The sequence below is a fragment of the Cinclus cinclus genome, chromosome 7 (assembly GCF_963662255.1).
Source record: "Cinclus cinclus chromosome 7, bCinCin1.1, whole genome shotgun sequence".
Classification (NCBI taxonomy): Eukaryota; Metazoa; Chordata; class Aves; order Passeriformes; family Cinclidae; genus Cinclus; species Cinclus cinclus.
The window spans coordinates 8,253,878-8,272,736 of record NC_085052.1 but is presented as its reverse complement, the minus strand read 5'-3'; the positions used below and the strand labels follow the sequence as shown (position 1 = coordinate 8,272,736).

At 38.0% G+C, this 18,859-nt stretch overlaps 1 protein-coding gene across 1 annotated transcript in view; it reads right to left on the bottom strand.

Moving 5' to 3' along the window:
- Positions 1-18,859, bottom strand: part of NRAP (nebulin related anchoring protein) — a 47,233-nt gene that overhangs the window by 1,476 nt on the left and 26,898 nt on the right. Inside the window, exons 24-40 of the mRNA XM_062496156.1 lie at positions 18,451-18,762; positions 17,304-17,408; positions 15,059-15,157; positions 13,134-13,238; positions 12,637-12,744; positions 12,095-12,208; positions 10,540-10,737; positions 9,015-9,119; positions 7,898-7,996; positions 6,972-7,076; positions 6,499-6,606; positions 4,602-4,913; positions 3,735-3,839; positions 2,983-3,081; positions 2,760-2,864; positions 1,148-1,255; positions 166-481 (exon numbers count right to left, since the gene is read on the bottom strand). Coding sequence (XP_062352140.1) covers positions 166-481; positions 1,148-1,255; positions 2,760-2,864; positions 2,983-3,081; positions 3,735-3,839; positions 4,602-4,913; positions 6,499-6,606; positions 6,972-7,076; positions 7,898-7,996; positions 9,015-9,119; positions 10,540-10,737; positions 12,095-12,208; positions 12,637-12,744; positions 13,134-13,238; positions 15,059-15,157; positions 17,304-17,408; positions 18,451-18,762 — 2,503 coding nt within the window. The remainder of the gene's footprint in view (positions 1-165; positions 482-1,147; positions 1,256-2,759; positions 2,865-2,982; positions 3,082-3,734; positions 3,840-4,601; positions 4,914-6,498; positions 6,607-6,971; positions 7,077-7,897; positions 7,997-9,014; positions 9,120-10,539; positions 10,738-12,094; positions 12,209-12,636; positions 12,745-13,133; positions 13,239-15,058; positions 15,158-17,303; positions 17,409-18,450; positions 18,763-18,859) is intronic.

Here is an 18,859-nt window from a genome sequence, read left to right as displayed (position 1 = left end):
CCCTGGGTATTCAAGAGAGAGCATTTAAAGGAGCAGCAGTGACAATAATAAACAAATTATTCATTTTTGGCAATCAGACTGTGGTTCTTTCCAGGTGATTTTGTTGCAAAGGAGATTGTACAGACAGCCCCCAGCCCAGGGAAGGACCATGTTGCACAGCCACACTTACATCACTCTGCAGCTTGTAGGCTTGTTTTGCATGTTTCATATTTAGCTGCTCAGGGTCACAAATGTATTGGTGCAAGGGTTGCCTGTAGTTAACATTGCTTGCAAGCTGCTGGCTTCTTTTGGCATGAAGAAATCCTGGCTGGTTGAGTTGACTCTGGAACTGTGCCATATTTAGGGCATAATCATTTCTGTACTGGAGGTCACTCTGGAGTTTTCCCACTCTGAGGACATGTCTGATTTTGGGATCATCATTTGCACTGAGGAATCCAATTTGCCGGCCTCTATCTCTCAGGAAGGCTTCTCTGTATTTGTACTGCAGGAAGTGCAGAGGAAAAAATCTCATTTTCACATTCAAATTACCTTCAAATTCTGTTATGAAATAACTTATCCTCCCCTAGCTATCAATCATGTTTCCCGTAGTGCACAAAGACCAAGGGTTTGTTTGATATCAAACTACATCTCCTAATCTAACAAGACACTTTAGAAGAATTACCTTTGTGCTCATTTTTAAAGGAGTGGAAAGACTTAGGGGGCCCAAAATGCTCATCTCTCAAAAGTAATCAGAGATCCTCCTACTGTTGCACTCTTGGGTACACACAATACACAGCTCAACCAATGAAGCTCCTCCATCTTTAGCTTTCTTGCCAGCTGTGGTCTTTTGTGTTCAAAGATAACCCACTTTATCCTAGACCATATTTTAACTATTCATAGCCTAGTACCTATTTTATTTCATTAAATCATAGTACATCATCTTCCCAAGGAAAACTCCTGGGACATAAGACAGAAGAGCCTGGTATTGGACATAACTAATGGTAGCCTTTAGTTGGAAGTCTTTGCACTTAACCAGCACTTTGTTTCATTGAATCACCAATTTTCCACACCAGAACAAAGTTCACTCATGCTAGACGTCACCCATTTTCACAGGATGGGGTGACATGGGAAGAAGGTTGGGAAGTGTTTGAAACAGAACAATTCTTACATCACTAGCAATCTCTCTTGAAGCCTTTGCTGTCTGGAATGGGATGGCGTCAATCCTAAAATCATAGCCAGATGCCCTTGTCTGTTCCCAAGATGTTTTATACAATTTCTGTGTTGAAAAGAAAAGAACAAAACAGTCATTTCCCCCTGCAGTTTCTTAAATGCAGTCCCATAACTGCAATAATAAATGTTTTATCCTACTGGGCTTATTTGTATCAAGAGTCATCAGTACCATCTCCAAGGTTTTGATCCAGTTCTATAGCACTTCAACTTCTTTTCTATTCACCATAATGATAAAATGCCTCATCTGAAAAGTGCCACCAGGGTTTCCTTTTGTACTTGAATGTGGTTGTTTTTGATGTGATTTAATTTCTATTAGAAACTGTGATGCATCAGTCACATCAATATTGCATTGATATTGCCCTTATTCTCTCTTTTGATGCATCCACTCACAGTGTCTTGGGTTTCCTGGCATCCTAATTTCAATACCAGTTATTTCAAGCTTTTCAAATGATCCTCGTCTCTATCCCCAGCCACATGTGGCTTCATTAACTCATGTGGAATAACAGCCAGTTCTAATGTGACTTTGAGGATGTGAATCACATTTACATCCTGAAGAGAAATTGCTCAAGATTTGGTTCTTCTTCCATTAGTAGCTTTCTTAAAATAGCTTCCAGTCTGCAGGTCTTACTACATAACCATGGTATCTTAGCTGACACTTTTGGCTGTCCCTTTCTGATTTTATTCATTTGCTTTCTGTAAGTCTTTGATTTATCTCTTCTGGGGCTTGTGACCATATGAAAAGAAGCACAAAATCCACTCCACAATTTAAGATAATCTCATTTCACTGGTGAATGTAGTGATAGGTGGTGATAAATTTGACAGTAAACTGAGATGCCAGAAATCCTGCAAGACAGCCAGGGCAAAAGCAATCACTGTACACCCTGCTAACAGGGCTGACCTTTCATTTGTGTGCAGTCCTTGAACACTGTATTTGCCTTTTTACATTTTCCTGTATTGCTTCAAAAATGTAATTTCTACTTGTTTCTTTCACCTATCTCAAAGCTCCTTACAAACTAAGGTTATTCTGACCCTACAAGTAAAGACAACGGTTATTTAGTCAGGGAGCAGGACATTAGAAATAGACTGAGTTCCTCCATATGAGATAATGTGGAAACAAATTCTCTTTAAACTACTTCCACTCACTGATTCAGTTACATCCAGACTGATGACAGCTATGCCTAAGGGATCAGCTCAACATAGTGTTGCAGCTTCAGAAAGGTGGAATATATAGTCTAGGAAAGAGGATTCTCCCTCCTCCCTCACACAAACAAAACCAAATAGATTTTAATTTGTAACTAATCAATCTATAATGAATATTTGAAATCCTAAATAATAATATACTGCCCTAGAAAATTAAATGAATGTTGAAAAGGAAAGTTAGTAGATTTTTCCCAATTCCTCCAGCACAAACCTAGCAACACATTGGCTGTTCACCGCCTCTGGCATCTTTTAGTTCTGGTCAGGCTCAGAGAATTTGGCTTCTACATACATGGAAGTCCTTATTCCCAAACAAGTTTACCACGTCAGCTCCCTAGAGGAGGTTTACTTACATCACTGATGTAAAGTGCATTCTGGCGGGCTCGGATAAAATCTGGATGATCAGGAGGCAGGGTGTACCTGTGCCTGTCTTCAGAGCCTCCAGCCTTGTACAGTCTCTGTGGGGCCAAAAGTCATTGAATGCAGATGATACTGGAAGCAATGTCAAGATCAATTCTTTTATGCATTATGGTACAGCAAAAGTTAAGATCACTTATACACTAGAATGTAACCTACATCATTGCACTGTAGGTAGCTGTTTTTGGCATGAATCAAACTTGGAGAGTCAACCACAGCAGTGAACTTCAGACTTTCTGGCTTCTGACGGTACTTTATCTGAGAGGGACAAGAGGCAACAAAAACAAACAAAGAAAAAAGCACAAGATTTTCCTGTTAACGATATAAAACAATTCCAAGAGTGTGATAACTGGGCTAAAACATAAAAGGCACTTTCCTGAAGCCACTGTTCTGCTTTAGTCTCAGTTGCTCTTTCAGCTAGGGACTGGGGATGCCTTTGTATCAGGCACAGAATTTTTTTGTGTGTGTGTCTATGCAAAAGACTTCCCACTAAAAATTCATATGTTAAAAGCTTTTGAACACTACACTTTTGACAGCTCATAATTTTTCTCCATTAATGCATGATACTGAGCCAGCAAATGCCCCTTCAGTGTGGTTGTCAGTGCTGTATCTTTCCATACAACTTCCATAACCACCTGCTTAGAATTTCATAATGGAGTTTCCTGCATTTATTTATTGCTACATGTTTTGCTTATAGTCTTGTGTTTCATTTGGAATGGAAAATATTCAGCAGGTGTCACACAGTGGACTTGCGTCTCCCATACTGCTTCTTGGTAACTTACACCTTGTATAAACAGGCTCCCACATCAAAAGGAAATGATAAGCTACATTCGTAAGTGTCATGTAACGAGGAGCCTTGATGGTAAACAATTCCTACAGACTTGCTATCCCATGAAAGATTTATCAGTTACCTCACTGATGAGCTCTCCAGCCTTCTTTACACTTTCTATCTGCGGAGATCTCAGAGCCATCCAACCAACTCCTTTCATGAAGTTCAGGTCTGATTTATAGCGATGCTGTTAAAAATGAAAATCGTTAACTATCAGTTTTGTATCCACAGCTATTAAGGTTTTTTAAAATCTCCCTGGTTCATATTCACATTTTGAGGTTTTTCATTTGCCATGCACATATCAGATCGTAAAGCCAAACTGTTTGCATTTGTTCGTTCCACCAGGAATTAAATAATGTATCATATGCAAGTTACAAGAGAAGGCCCCACGAGTGAATTAGTATGACTCAAAGCAGTAAGTAATAACCTGTTTGTACTGGGCGTAAAAGAACCTCTTTTGAAATAATTTTATGAGGTGAGTTCAAGCCAGGAATACTAATTATTTTATCTGGTTCATGGTTCCTCATTAACCCCATTTCTAGGAGGACACATTACTCTTTCTTTACTCACATTAAAGGCTTGCTTTTACGTCCTAATCTATTAAAGCAAATCAGGCAGACCCAATAAAAAGTGGAAGTCAGAAAAGTGCTTGCAATTCCAACAATCCTGATTTCACTTCAGAGTCATGGTGTGACTTTATTCCAGTCATCCATTTTCCATTTTTATTCTCCCCTATATGTTAAAAGGACATGATAATCAACTAACTCGTGTGCTGTACAATACTAGGCGGCGAGGGCATCAGACAAAAACATCATCACCATTTGTCTGGACTCCTGACTTGGAGTTCTAAAGGCAAGAGCCGAGTGCTGAGGTTCTCCCTGTCCTGTCCTGTTCTTCCCTAGGCAGGCTCAGGAGTACATGCTGGTAGGGTCCAAAAGAAAGATTTTACCTCACTCTGCAGCATGTGGGCTCTTTTGGCCCACTTCATCTTCATGTCTTCTGGGAGTGCTGTAAATTCATGGAGTCTCTTTCTGTAATCTTGATCACTCGCTAAGGCCTGGGCTTTCCTGGCGTGGACAAGATTGACCATGTCCATGGGCAGATGAAACTGAGACCACATGTCCTGGGATCCCTTCTTATACTCTTGTTCACTCTGTAATTTGGCAGCATGCAAGCAGTGCAGCAACCTGGCGTCATCCAGAACACTTCTGGCACCAATGCACTTTCCTCTCTCCATCACAAAATTATGTTTATATTGGTACTAAAAAGTTTAGAAAAAAGGTAAATGTGAAAATGGGCCAAACTTAGACTGGCTATTCCAGACAACTAACTTAAGATAAATTACTGAAACATCTATGTTTTCTGTAAAACCAGTATGAATGTAGCACTAGAAAGCAATTGTTTGAATATCTCATTGCTCTCAAATTTAAATACCACAGGAGATGCAACATTAAAGTTAAGTGCATCTCATTGCATTTTCTGAAAACACCCAAAAAATTGATCATGTTTAACCTCAAATCATGTGCTTTTATTATCTCGGAAAATTTTATTCCCATTGCTAGGAATGAGAATGTGAGAGAAACAAACAAAAGACAGAAGGGGAAAAATCTATACAAAGGCAAAACACCGTGCACTCAGTAGCCTTCAGATTTGCAAATGCCACCCAGCTATTTTAAAGAGTAAATTCAGTTTTCCTTGAAAGAATAAGAACCAGCAACCCCTCATTCTCATCTTAGCTGGGACTATGACTCTCCCTGTGATCTTGCATTTATCCTCTCTGTGAAATAGTGATGATGATGATAATGCTTATTTATACAGCATCAACAGGGTGCTTAGAACTTTAAAGGGAAGGCCTGGGCCCTGAAGAGTTCATAATGTAGTTGAAATGGGATAATAACACTTATCTACCACACAAGAGAGTTGTGGGGATTAAATTACAGCATCTAATGTTTATAAAGTGCTTCGAAGATGAAGGGCCAAATTCAGATCTGTTGTAAGTGGATGTAATTCTATTATGGACTTGTACCCTCCAGAGCAGATCTGAAGCTATAACCAAAAGCACTCTGCAAAATATGGCTAAGTATATATTATAAATTACAACTAGAAATGGTTGCTTCATTAAACACATGTGAAATATATTCATATTTTATCACATTAGAGACAAAGTATGTAACTAAATACTACACAAAATGAAGACTTTTTCCATCTTCCTAGAATATATTAAATATCTTGCGAAGGAGGGATGAACTTAGGCTTTCTGAGAAATGGGTACCACCATGTCTGTTTTGCATACAATAATCCAAATGATGGGATATTTATAAGGATAAAATTACTTGCTTCCTCTATTTTAAAAGTTAGGGGGATACATATTTACAGGAATATTCACTGATTTTTTTCTTCCTAACCAGAGAGGTAACTCCTGGTTTTGGGGGATTCAAAGAACCCTCAGTTTCTTCTGATTTCATTTCAATGAAAACACTAAACACTTCCAAAAGTCAGCTCAAAACAGAGTAGACAGAGTTAGTGAGCATGCTATAATACGAGGAGCCAAAAGCCTGAAAAAGAGCAGAATCCCTGTTTTTTCCGTTTGCAAATACTTTAATTCATTTACTATTTCCCACTGGAAGATGTTTGACCTGGCTTGGTTCCCGATTAGAAGTGATTCTTCCTCTTCTTTTTTTTCCTAATTCACACAAAGAATCTCATTCATAAGTAATATATTCTGTCTCACACTTGTCTCACATGGTTATGGAGTTGCTTTAATTCAGTAAAATCTGCTTTAGACATTGTTTTACATGAAGTTAACAGAAATTAGGCAAGAAGGGAGGTTGAATCATTCAACTCACATCACTGGCAATTTCTCTGGAGGCCCTGGCAGTCTGGAACGGGAGTGCTTCCATTGTCAGCTTGTAGCCTTGAGCACGTAGATTATGCCAAGATTCTCTGTATTTTGCCTAAAGTGGGAAAGGCACATGTAGACTGCTGCTTTACTTTTAAATGCACAAAGGAACAAACAAAGGAACCATCTTTCATTTGTTATTCTGTGTTACAGCCTCATTCTTTATAATCAAAGGAATTTTTCTTTTAAATTATCTTTGGGAAATCCTACTAACAGACAAAACAAGTCTCGTTCTTTATGTAGATTTAATTTACTCACAACCGTATATATGCTAATGAAGATAAATATCATTATAATCAAACCAGGGAAACCATAAATAGAATAGACCTCAAATTTCCCCTACTTATCCATCTTCCTTGCCACCGCACAATTCATCCTGCATCTGAGATAAGTTGTAAAAAATACAGAACAAATTCTTACATCACTGAGGTTGGCTGCATTTATTCTTGCCCGTGTAAACTCTGGCAGACCCAGCGTTGGTGTGTAGTGATGCTGACTGTCCTCTCCTGCTGCCTTATACAGGCGCTGGGAAAGACATCAAAGAGACAACTGAAATTAATTTTCTCTCTTGTTTCAGTAATACAACAACAGTACTTAAGTTGTTAATGATTGTGACAACTGTAGTCAGCCATCATTGAAAATGGCTCAGTATATCATTGAAATGGCAAAGTTTTTTTCTGGGCATAAAGATGTGGGGCTTTTGCTGAACATAAAGGACATGCACACTAATTTTTTATAAATATATGATGTTGCCAAACCATTACATTCTCAGCCTCGCATTGTAACATTCCCAGCAAGGCAAAAAGTAGACTTAAGAATGTCAAGGACATAATGAATATGTGTGAATTAAGAAGGCAAGCATTCCTGGGAGACTGGGCATGTTTTCTATCTTGAATTTTTTTCTTCAAGTAATTATATATGATTTTGATAATTTTTCTACAGGTTTTGTCTTGCTTTTTCAGAATTTAGAAAAGTGATTCTTATCTAAAAAAGAAAAGGCTCATTGAGGAGCTTTCAAAGGTGGATCTTACTATGCAAATGAGCTCCCTCTAGAACACCTCACAGTCCTGATTTTTGAGTCTCTGTTTCATGCAAAAAAACTTGATAATGGAACTCTATTGTATGGATAACATGTGACCTTTTTGAAAGAGATTTATTTGAAAATGGTATTAAATGTTTGGAGGGGGGGGAGTGATCTAACTGTGGAAAAAGCACTAATCTATGATGCTTTCGCTTTTTTTTATTAATTCTGTGTTCAGAACAGGGTTGTCTCTTTCCCAGTTCTCCATCCCCAGCTTGCTGCATTTTGAAAAGCATATTTTCTGATTCACGTTAGGAGAGCCTACCTCATTAGCAATCATATTGCTGAATTTTGCATGAAGCAGGCCAGGAGAGTCTGTCACCAATGTGTACTTGAAGGAATGCGGCTGCTGACGGTATTTACTCTGAGTTCACACACAAAGAAAAATGAGCAGAATAAGTAAATTGCCTTGTCAGAAAAGGGCTTTTTTTTCAAATTCCAGTGGTCTAGTACTGCTACTTGTGCTTAAAAATCTAGCTTGTCTATTAATCCTTAGACTAATTTACCTTTTGCTATTCTGAGTTAGGTGCATTCTAGTCTCACAGGGAAATTAAAAGTAAATAAAGAATAAGATGTGAAAGAAAAGTGCTGCCGTGCTAAATATGCTGAAAACAGTAATGAGTGGTACCCTTGGTGTCATTAACCCAGGGTAGTGGAATTACAGCAAAGAAAATCCATTCCAAAGAGAGAAGGAGCTGAAGAAGCCCACTGGATTTTTTTTGTGAGGAATAAAAGGTTTCACCTGACCTGTGGCCCGATGTCAGAATTGTGAACAAAACAACTGCAAGGCCACTGCAAGCAGGGATTTGTTCCCTAGAACACAACTCCTACTTTTCCTTGTTTCACTTCTATGTGAATATATGCAAAAGTTGCAAGATTTGAAACTAGGAGAGATTAAAAAGAGCATGACAGATGAAATAAAAGTCCAGCTACAGAGGGAGAAAAACAATAGCACACAAAAGCAGCAGGTGAAAAACAGTCTGACTGTAAAGCAGGAGTAGGGATGAGGACCCTGTTATATTCTGGGCACTGCACAGTTCATTCTAATTTTGGAGAAATAGTACCAGATAGTTATTACAGATAGGCACAGCTTTATTTTTAGTTGAAAAGCCGATTAAAATTCCTAAATTAGTAATATAAAATAACCACCCCCTGGGTCAGAAACACAGGAGAAAAGATTTGCAAAATAAGTTAGCAAAGTTTGCAAAGCCTAAAACTCCATCAGGTTCACCCATCTGCAGTTAGGACACGAGTAGAATGATCAAACGCAAGGGGAGGGAATCTGGCATTATCCAGTGAGTCACTTTGCCAGCCCAGTCTAATAGAAAGACATCTGGCAAACTCTTGTTCATAGTGGAGAAATCAAACCCCTCTTTTGTTACCTCGCTGATGAGTTCAGAAGCTTTCTTCTTTCCTTCAATCTCCAGGGCCCCTGGGGTAATACAGCCAATGCCTCGCATAAAGTTCATGTCAGACCGATATAAATTCTAAGGAAAATCAAGCAGAAGTAATTATGAGCTTGCAGTTGAGATGCCCTATATTTATTCACCCAAAAATATACAATAAATCCATTAAAATTTGTACCTACCACAGAGAGTTCATACACACTGCCCTAAGATCTTGTGTTTATGAATGTGTCTGTGTGAATACAGCCCTGACAGATCTTCAGCACAGATGCAGGATTCTGAGGACTACTGAGCCTCATGAACACCAAATGCTGCTTCAACTCCTGTCTTCCATTTGTAACCTTGAAAACACCTTTTCTAGGTACATAAATTTTCTTCATATATAACACATAAATCACATGTAGGTATTACTGATTTATAAATATACATAAGACTAGTTTATAAAAACATATGAAAACATGAAGAAAAATGTTTTTTCTTTCTCTTTTAAGTAAGAGAAACTGCAGACAAACTAGCCTTGATTTTTAACAGTTCTGAATGGTCATAATACAAGCAAAGAACACTAAGGAAAAATAGCACTGAACCACTGCATACACTTCATTAAAATATTTTCTAGACCACAAAACCTAGCAATGATTCCCTGTAAATATTAATTTTTCAAGTTACCAGTAGGTTCCTGATAAACACAGTACAACAATATTATTTCATTTGATAATGGGAAGGATGAGGAGTAGGATGGATGGAAACCTGCCTCAGAATCTCTGATTATGTGTGTTTCACCCAAATTAGGGTAACACAACTGGCATCTGATGTCACACTTGTTTGGACACAGTCTGTCATCTCTAAGGCTGTTGGCTGAAAGCATTAAGGTGATATACAGTAGCATTTTGTGGCCAGTTATGTTCTTAAGATACAGCTCCTCCTGAGGTCTGCAGGGGCAGTGTGATCTAAGAAAAGCCCTTTGTTCAAGGCTCTGCCTACAGATTTATAAGGGAATCTTTTGTGACTGGGCTTTCCTGGCATGGACCAAGGCATTTTACTCAAGACTATGTAGGGAGTTAAGCTTATTTTTAGAATTTCAGTGAATGTGTTTTGGGCCAGAGCTTACAAGTGTCTTACAAATCAAATCTTTCTTGTGCAAGTGCACATGAAATTTCACCCAGATCCAAACCAAGTTGTAAATAACAGTTGGTAAAGGGTTCGAATTGTTAGAAAGACCTTAAAAAGGATATTTTTACCAACTGCTCAATCGTCCTCACTTGAAAACCCTTCTCTACCCAATCATCAAAGACTACCAGACTTTGTCTCTTGGTGTAGTGTGATCACACACACATTGCCCAGTAAGACAAATGTCTCACTCCTACATGAAATCAAGGGGGAACAGCCACTGTTTATCTCTCAGCTGCTCCTCAAATACATGCTGCCAGCTGTCAGGAGTTGGAGCAGAACTGTCTTGCACCAGATGCAACAGGGAAATGTCCCTGGGACACTTTGCAGTTACCTCACTCTGCAGTTTGTAGGCGTTCTTGGCACATTGCAGCCTCACATCATCAGCCAAGGCAGTGAAGTGGGGCAGCAGCTGCCTGTACTCCTGCTCACTGACCAACAACTGGGCTCTTCTGGCATGGACCAAGGGCATCATATCCAGTGGCAGGTGGAACTGAGACTTTGTGTCCTCAAAACCTTGCTTATATTTCACCTATCAAATGAGATCACATAGATATCACAGCAAAGTAATTAAAATTCAGGTTTGGATCAGAAGAGATGCTCCTCATATTTCTTCCATTTTGCAGTATTAATTGTTCTTTTTAAAACAAGTTCCCTAACTTGTTTAACCATACTGTGAAAGATCAATAATTTTAGAATATGTGGCAGCCTACACTTCATCAAAAAGTAGCCATCTATGTTATATTCAATTAAGCTGAGGTAATTTATTTATTTAATTTTTTTTTTGTTAAAACTTGATACATTGAATCTATTAAATAAATCAAACTGGCGAGAGAAGTGCTAATTCACTGCATGTCTCAAAAGTGCCACAAAAAGGAGCAGCTATTGCCTGAGTAAAACATGCAAGCACTTCTAAACATGCAAAGCAAGTTCTAATTCTAATATTAATATTAGAATTATAACAAACCCTCAGGTCAAAATATTTGTTGATTTGGTCAACTTAGTTTCATAATTTTAGACAAATATTTAATGCTGGGTGGTTTTTTTCCCACTTTTTTTCTCTGTCCAGGAGAAGAAAGGTGCAGAAAGCTTCAAAGAACTTTTTGCACATGGCATATCCTAATCAGATTATGCAAATTTGAGATGTTCAGGCTGTTCATTGGGATAATGAACAATCCAGAGTTATTGGTGGTCATCAAATTACTTAGAATAACATGACGGATGAATTGTTCAGACAATTTCTATTACCTCTTTGTCTAAGCCTGCCATCACTACAAGACCAGCAGCATTTCTGAGAACCCTGAACACCCTCCCATATATTTCACTGCTTTCTGGATCAAGCCACAGTGTTCAAAATGCACTAAAGAGTTACAATTCTTATAAGAAAACAACAAATGATGTGATTCTTAGCACAGGTCAATACCAGGTGGGAACCATTACCCAAGCAAAAAAAGTCCAACTTGAAATTCCATAAACTCATTCATCCTTTGGTCTTTCAGAAAACCAGTCAATTGAAAATAAACACTGAATAACTAATTTAATTTACTTCTGTACAAAGACCACTGCTAATCCTCAATTTGACCTGCCTCTGAGTGATGCTTCCACAGAGTAAAATATTCTGTGATAGGCAGCAGTGGTATGAAGCAGGTGAGTGTGCTAGAACAGAGGTTTCTTCTACTGTCACATTAATGTAACTGTAAATAACATAGAAGAATGGCAAGAATATCACAATCATATTAAAATATCTGGAAAGTGGGACAAAAACCCCTAAGTTTTAAATAACTAGGCTATTCCACAGCTAGTCCACAGCTAAGTGAATCTTCCTTGAGGAACTACTCACAGTTAGGAAACCAATTCAAGGATGGTCCCATCTTCTTCCTTGTACTTACATCACTCTGCAGAGATGTTGCATGGACTGAATGAGCAATATGAATGTCACCATCCAATCCACACGAGCCCGCCATCTGTCCTTTCATTTTCTGAAATGCCTCCTTGTATTTGTGCTAAAAAGGAAGTAGGGAGAGAAATGTGGATAGGAGCAAAGACATGTATTAGTCCGGCTGTTAAAAGCTGAATAAAAGGGTTTTCATAATACATACATTTTTCATAATACAGTAAATTCTGACAATATTTGGTATGATAATAAATCTGATTGAAGCTTTAGTGGGTTCAACGAAGACCTCACCTAACTGCAAACCCTGTGACTGAGCAGTCTACAGCAGGTACATTGCTCAGCTTTGCTTTCACAAACCTGCCTTTTCTTATTTACCAAGAACACCTCACTGCACCTCCAAAAGCACCACTAACTAGTCCAAGGCCAGATGTGTCCCAGATGCAGAGCTGGCAGGACATGCTGTTTCCATCAGGAGTCACTCAGCAGGGCAGGTACTGTCTGGAGTGACTGGACAGTATCAGCAGTATGTTCACATACATCACTTATGATTTCACCCGAAGCCTTTGCTGCCTGGAAGGGGATGGCATCCAATTTCAGCTGATAGCCACCATCTTTCATCCTTCTCCAGGACTCCTTGTAACGAGTCTAGGAAATATGGAACAGAAATAAAGAAGAGTTGCTGTTCAGAGGGATGGTAACATGGCATTATTGATATCCCAGAAATGTTACCACATGACTTTCATTCTATTCTAATGCAGAGGGAATACACAAATGAAACAATCAATGCACAACAGGAATTATTGCAAGACAAATGTCCATTATAAATGACTATTTGTTTGTTCATTCCTAATCTTTCTAATGTAGGTGAAGTTGGATAAGAAATTTGATTTCCCACATTACTTCAGAAATATTTAGACCATAGAATGACCATATACTGGGGAAAGAAATCTAGTATGATTTCCTGTTTAGGACAAACAGCTAAGCACTATCAACATTTCCACTTTCCTTTAAAATATTAAAGGTCAGGTTTATACCTCACTGATATTCATAGCATTTAATTTGGCTTGAAGGATTTCAGGAAGATCTGTCGTTGGTGTATACTGATGCTTTATACTCTCTCCATGCTCCTTGTACAGCCTCTGCAAACAGAGATGAATTTCAGTGACAAGTGCTCCCTACATGTTCGAACAAAAACATTAACCATTAAGTTTGTGGAAGGCAAACACTAGAGAAAATCAACAGAGACATTCATAAATACAGGTAATTACATCTGCCAAAGTGGATTCAAAAGGCTTTGGGAGTCTGATACGCTTATCAGCTGGAGTATGCCAGAGAGGAGCTCCCTGAAATTTTGAGTGTGTAAATCAATGTAGATGAAAATTCAGATATTATATTAATTTGAATATTAATTTGTTAAAACTTCTAACAGATGTGAGTGGGGAGAAGAAAAATAAACAGTAGTAATTAAGAGCATGCAGCAATGAGTTGCCCACTAACACTTTGAAATTCCACAGAAATATAGGGAGTTGAAGATCCCCAAACACCTCTCCAAAGGTGTTCCATTTTAGCAGATAAATGGGATGGTGCAATCTGTGCAATTGTTCCAAATTTATTTCCAGAGTTAGTTGCCAAGAGGTCCTCAATAGCAAAGGGGAAGAAATTTAAACACCTCAGCAGGTGATTTATCACATCATAGAAGAAGTGTCTCTTTGTGCCACTCACATCAACCCCTGGAGGAAGAACAGAGAGCTGGCCCAGGACCAGGTAACTTTCAGATACCTGCAGACAGGTAAGAGGAGCTCTATGCAACTAACTGGAACTGGAACTTTCCCTGCAATGGCTCTGCAGAGTTCTCCCTCTCATATTACTTTTTCTTTGTCAGCCTAATTTTCTTCTTAGATTGGCACCACAACTCTTAGATGGGTACAGACAGGCACCTTTTCTTGGCCTTAGATATGACCCATGTCTGGAGCACCTGACCTGCCTTCCCCAGCTATTATTTCTGCAGGAGAGTCCAAGGCCCTCTAGATTAGAATGGACCCCTCCATTTCACCCATCTGACACTTTTTTAGCAGCTGGGCCCACTTGTACTGCAGCTCTGTAAGAGGAAAATTAATGAGAACTCCATGTGTGAAGAAGTAGAGCACCAGACTGATTTTGACTATGGCTCAGTGGAACAAAATGACTTATTTTATCCTGCCTGAGATGTAAGCCTTTTGGATCTTATTAATTAAACCAAAGGCACAGACACCAAAAGTATTACAATAGCATGTGTTTTACACAAAGTCTTTCATCTTCTCCTTCACTTTAAAAATATCTATTTTCACAATAAAACATCCTCTCATGTTTGAAACTTGTCTTTTTTGAGTGACTTTTGCTTATTATTCACTTCTGTATTATCCCAGTTAAGTCTACAATACTTTTAAATCGCTCTTCTATTAAAAATAAACATGTTTAAACACCAAACAGCCTCAATTCTTCCCTTTAAGCTTTCTCCTCCTGGATTTCTCTCTCAGCAGGATGACAGCTTGAAATAATTTATTTTTCCTTCCTTGTCATGCTGCCTTACATTTTGTTTCCAAAGAATATGCAGAAACTGAAATTTGAAAGATCTGTTTGAAAAGGGGAAAGAACCCCAAACATATTCTTCCTTAATGAATATCAAAAGGCCAAAATTCTTTAAAGGTCAAAGATCCATCTTACTCCTAAATTTTACTTCTGAAAATAAATGTGACAAAAAGTGTTTTCTGTATGAAAATCCCATTCACTTTTGTGGGATCTCTTCCCAGTCCAAGTTATAAACATGCTCTTTGTTGGATGCACCACACCAGAATACAGAAGTTTCATGGTTCCAAGGATAATCTCAGAGAAAGAGAGAGAGAGAAAGCCAGTGCTTCAATCAGGTCGTTCAAAGAGGATACCACTCTTATAATCATAATGTATATACATTATAACTTACATCCACAGCCTGGTTATAACTAATTCTAGCCTGGATCATCTCAGGAGTGTCTTTAATACTGGTAAACTTCAAAGCATATGGATGCTGACGGTACTTCTTCTGTTGAGCAGAAAAAGATCAAAGCTGTGAATTTTGTGCTGCTCTTTCATGCTATTTGAAAGAGAAAAATCATAGGTTGCTGGAGATTAGAGTGAATTTGTGAACATAATTATTATTCCTCTTTCCTCATCTTTATGTCCTAGGTACTTTCAGATTAATATTTGTTTCAATTTAACAATAACCTTTTTCCAATTAATATTAGTCTTTAAATATAAGAAAGTTATTTCAAAATCAGGTTCTGGTTACCTAAACACTCCACATCTCAGGATTTTAAAACCTTTTCCACATTACTTCAAAATAGAGTATGACCAATTGTATTATTAATTTATAGTTCCTTTAAGCAAGGGATTATAGACAACTGTAGAGTGTTAATAACAGCAACTATTTAACTTATTGTTTAGGGGTTTAGGTTACATCCTTAAACCTGTAGCAAATCTGTGCAGGTATTGACGCCGTACCTAATTGTTATGGCATATTTTCTAGATAATGATCTTCATTTTGCTTGCTGTTAAGGACTCATAGTAGCTTCTGAGAGCTTCTTGGTCTTGTTATATATACATAATTAAGGTGTAGGCAGTTCAATGGAAAAATGACACTTTTTCCATTTGGCCAGGTCACTAAAAGCTTCCCTTCCTGCAGTAGTTGTCTTGCACCCTTATAATTTCTCCAAATAGCACATACTAAATTCTCCAAATGTAAATTTGGAATTTAGATTCCAAAATTTCCAAAGGAGATAAACTCATGGTTTGTCATTTTCCTTTAAACTGAGCTATGAGTTACAGAAGTTTATTTGAAGCAACATCTTGACCTTTCAAAGACTGAAAAATACCAACGTAAAACACATAAGTGCTTTAAAGTATTGTCAGTTTATAAGTAATGTTTTGGTTTGGAAAAGTAACATCTTTAAAATGAGCAATCTTACTGAGTTTAACAGAGAACAGAAGTGGTTTATGACTTGAATCAGATTTTGAGACAAAGCAGTGTTGACCAGAACATCTCTGCATAAAATTGCTAGATATTATATTCTGGCAATTGTTTTTTAGCAGTATTAGAAAGACTAGTCACTATATGTAAGAAAGAACAAGGCTCATAGCAACCCAACATTACTTTGCACTCACAAAAATATGAGATGAACAACCTAGGAGGTAAAATTTCTACTCAGCAGATTTTACTACTGTAACATCCAAATGGAATACCTATACAGATTCACAGTTATTATTCCAGCTGGCATTACTGTGCCAGCTTTTATAAAGCTACCTTGCTTGACACTAGCTGAGGATCTCATTTATGGTGTCTAAAAAAAATCATTCTTCTTTACAATGGAAGATTACATGGGAAAAAATAGTGTTAGCAATCAGTCAGTTGTGAAAGGATGACTGTATTTTTCTGAGACACCAGAGACTGAATGGATACATGATTCCTGCATCATAGTTATTGGAAAATCACAAGATTCTATCTCTTACAGTGACACATTTGGCCAGCAGGACTACCTTTGAAATAATAGAAACATAATACTATAACCTCTTAACCACTTCCCCCAGAACTTCATCTGAAGTCCTCATGGGACAAACACAAAGTATTCTGGAGTCTGCCTTCTCCTGTAAGTGATATTGGTTATAGGGAGAAATAAGGATGAAAATTATTTCAGCTGATAGATTAGATAGATAGATAGATAGATAGATAGACAGACAGATAGATAGATAGAAGGAAAGATAACCTCTACAGAGATATCTATATGAATTTCAATAGCTAGCATGAATATATATGAAAAACGAGCAAGAAGGAAACATGTATGTGTTACAAAAGAAGGTTCTGGTTCCAATGTCTCCATCTTTTCATCATCTCTCCTGTTTTGGTTCATTAAAAAGGTAGGCTAGTGGGTAGCAATTGAGCACTGTTTGATTGCCATTATTATTCATAATATCATTTGTCACCTACTTTGTTTTTGCAAAGGCTATATGGACTCCTACTGGTATGTGTTTGGTATCTGGTTTCCCTCTAATTACCAGTCCTATCCCTGGTTTTGAGGGCTTTCATGTGGTATGCCTTTTTCTTTCCCCTTTGAGTGGAAATTATTTTAATTTTATACAGACATTTTGCACACATTATGCAGCAAATTCTGTTACATGCTGTCATGAAATCTCACCTCACTAATGAGTTCTCCTGCCTTCTTAGCCTGTTCCACATTTAATGACCCAGTGGCTATCCATCCAGTTCCTTTCATCCAGTTCAAATCTGCTCTGTATCGGTTCTGACAAAGGAAAGAAAATGTCCTATTGTTGGTGTTCTTACACTTAAAATGCCATTAAAGGACTTAGACATCTCTGGAACAACAATGAAGTCAAATTAGCGCCTGTTTTTGTTTTATTCATTATTGCACAGTAGCAAGGAAAGCAAAAAAAAATAGAGAATGAAATAGAAGTATAAGGACATACCAACTCTTATGCAATGTGCCTTGCGAGGTAATTTTTAAAAGTGGTCTACACCTTACTGTTGTCTGCAAATTTTAGTCTAACCTCAGTTTAATTGTACATGGAGCACTTTTTAAAGCATCATTCATGACTTGCAATAAAAAGAAAATGATACTTAGCATTTCCCAAGCCATAACCTTTTGTTTTACTGGAAAGAAAGCATTTTGTTTTGTTTGTTTTTCCATGTGTCTTTAAGGAAGAAGAGTACAGGAGCACTTCTCACTTTCTTCACAAAATCTCTTCTACCAAGAGTCCTGAATTTCAAATGCTTGGCTGATTTTTCAAAGATGTCACAAAGGTTTCAGCAGCCATACCTCAACAAGGCCTGTACATATTTCTGTCTCAGTCTCCTTGAAAAGTTCTGACTTACGACCTCAGAATGGAAAGTCTAGCTTAATTGTGTACAGTATCAGACAGTTCCTCTGATAGTTACAGATAAACATGTGGTCTCCATATGGAATTTTATCACCAATTTTATCACCATACATTATTTAACTTCCCTGCACATTAGGAAACAAAAATAAATGTACATCATATAGGAATCCTAGTGCTTTATTAGCATTTGAAGTAAGCTTTGAAGAAGCCATGCTCATAAGTGGAGTTATAACCTTCCTGAAAAATACTGTACAACTTAAATACATCTCTTGAGGAAATAAGTGGTTAATATTTACTGTTAATATTCACTGTTTAATAGCTGAAAAATTAGGTGCATAAGGATGTCTTGGCATTACAAGCATAAATGCTTGAAGAAAGTCATCCCTTAGTGGGGCAGAGAATGGGCTGGATGGGAGGGTGTAGAAGCAGGTGAAGCTCTGGACTTACATCACTTTGCAATCCATAGGCCCACTTGGCCCATGCCACTTTCCTGTCAGTAGGCAGGGCTGTGTACTGGTGGAGAGATGTCTTGTATCCTATATCTGTGGCAAGATTCTGAGCCTTTTTGGCATGAACAAGGTTAACCATATCCATGGGGATCTGGAACTGACTCTTTGTGCCCTCAAAGGCCTTCTTGTACTCCAGATCACTCTGCAACTTTGACATCTGCAGGGAATGAGCCATCTGAGAATCTTCCTCCACAGCTTTTACCCCAATGAGCTTACCCTTCATCTTCTCATAACCTTCCTTATATTTAACCTGTGAAGAAGAAAACAGACCAAGAGTAAATGATTTAAGCTGCCAAACTGTCAGCTCTACTGGGAGCAAAGCAATGGTCTATCAGTGGTGTGGCATG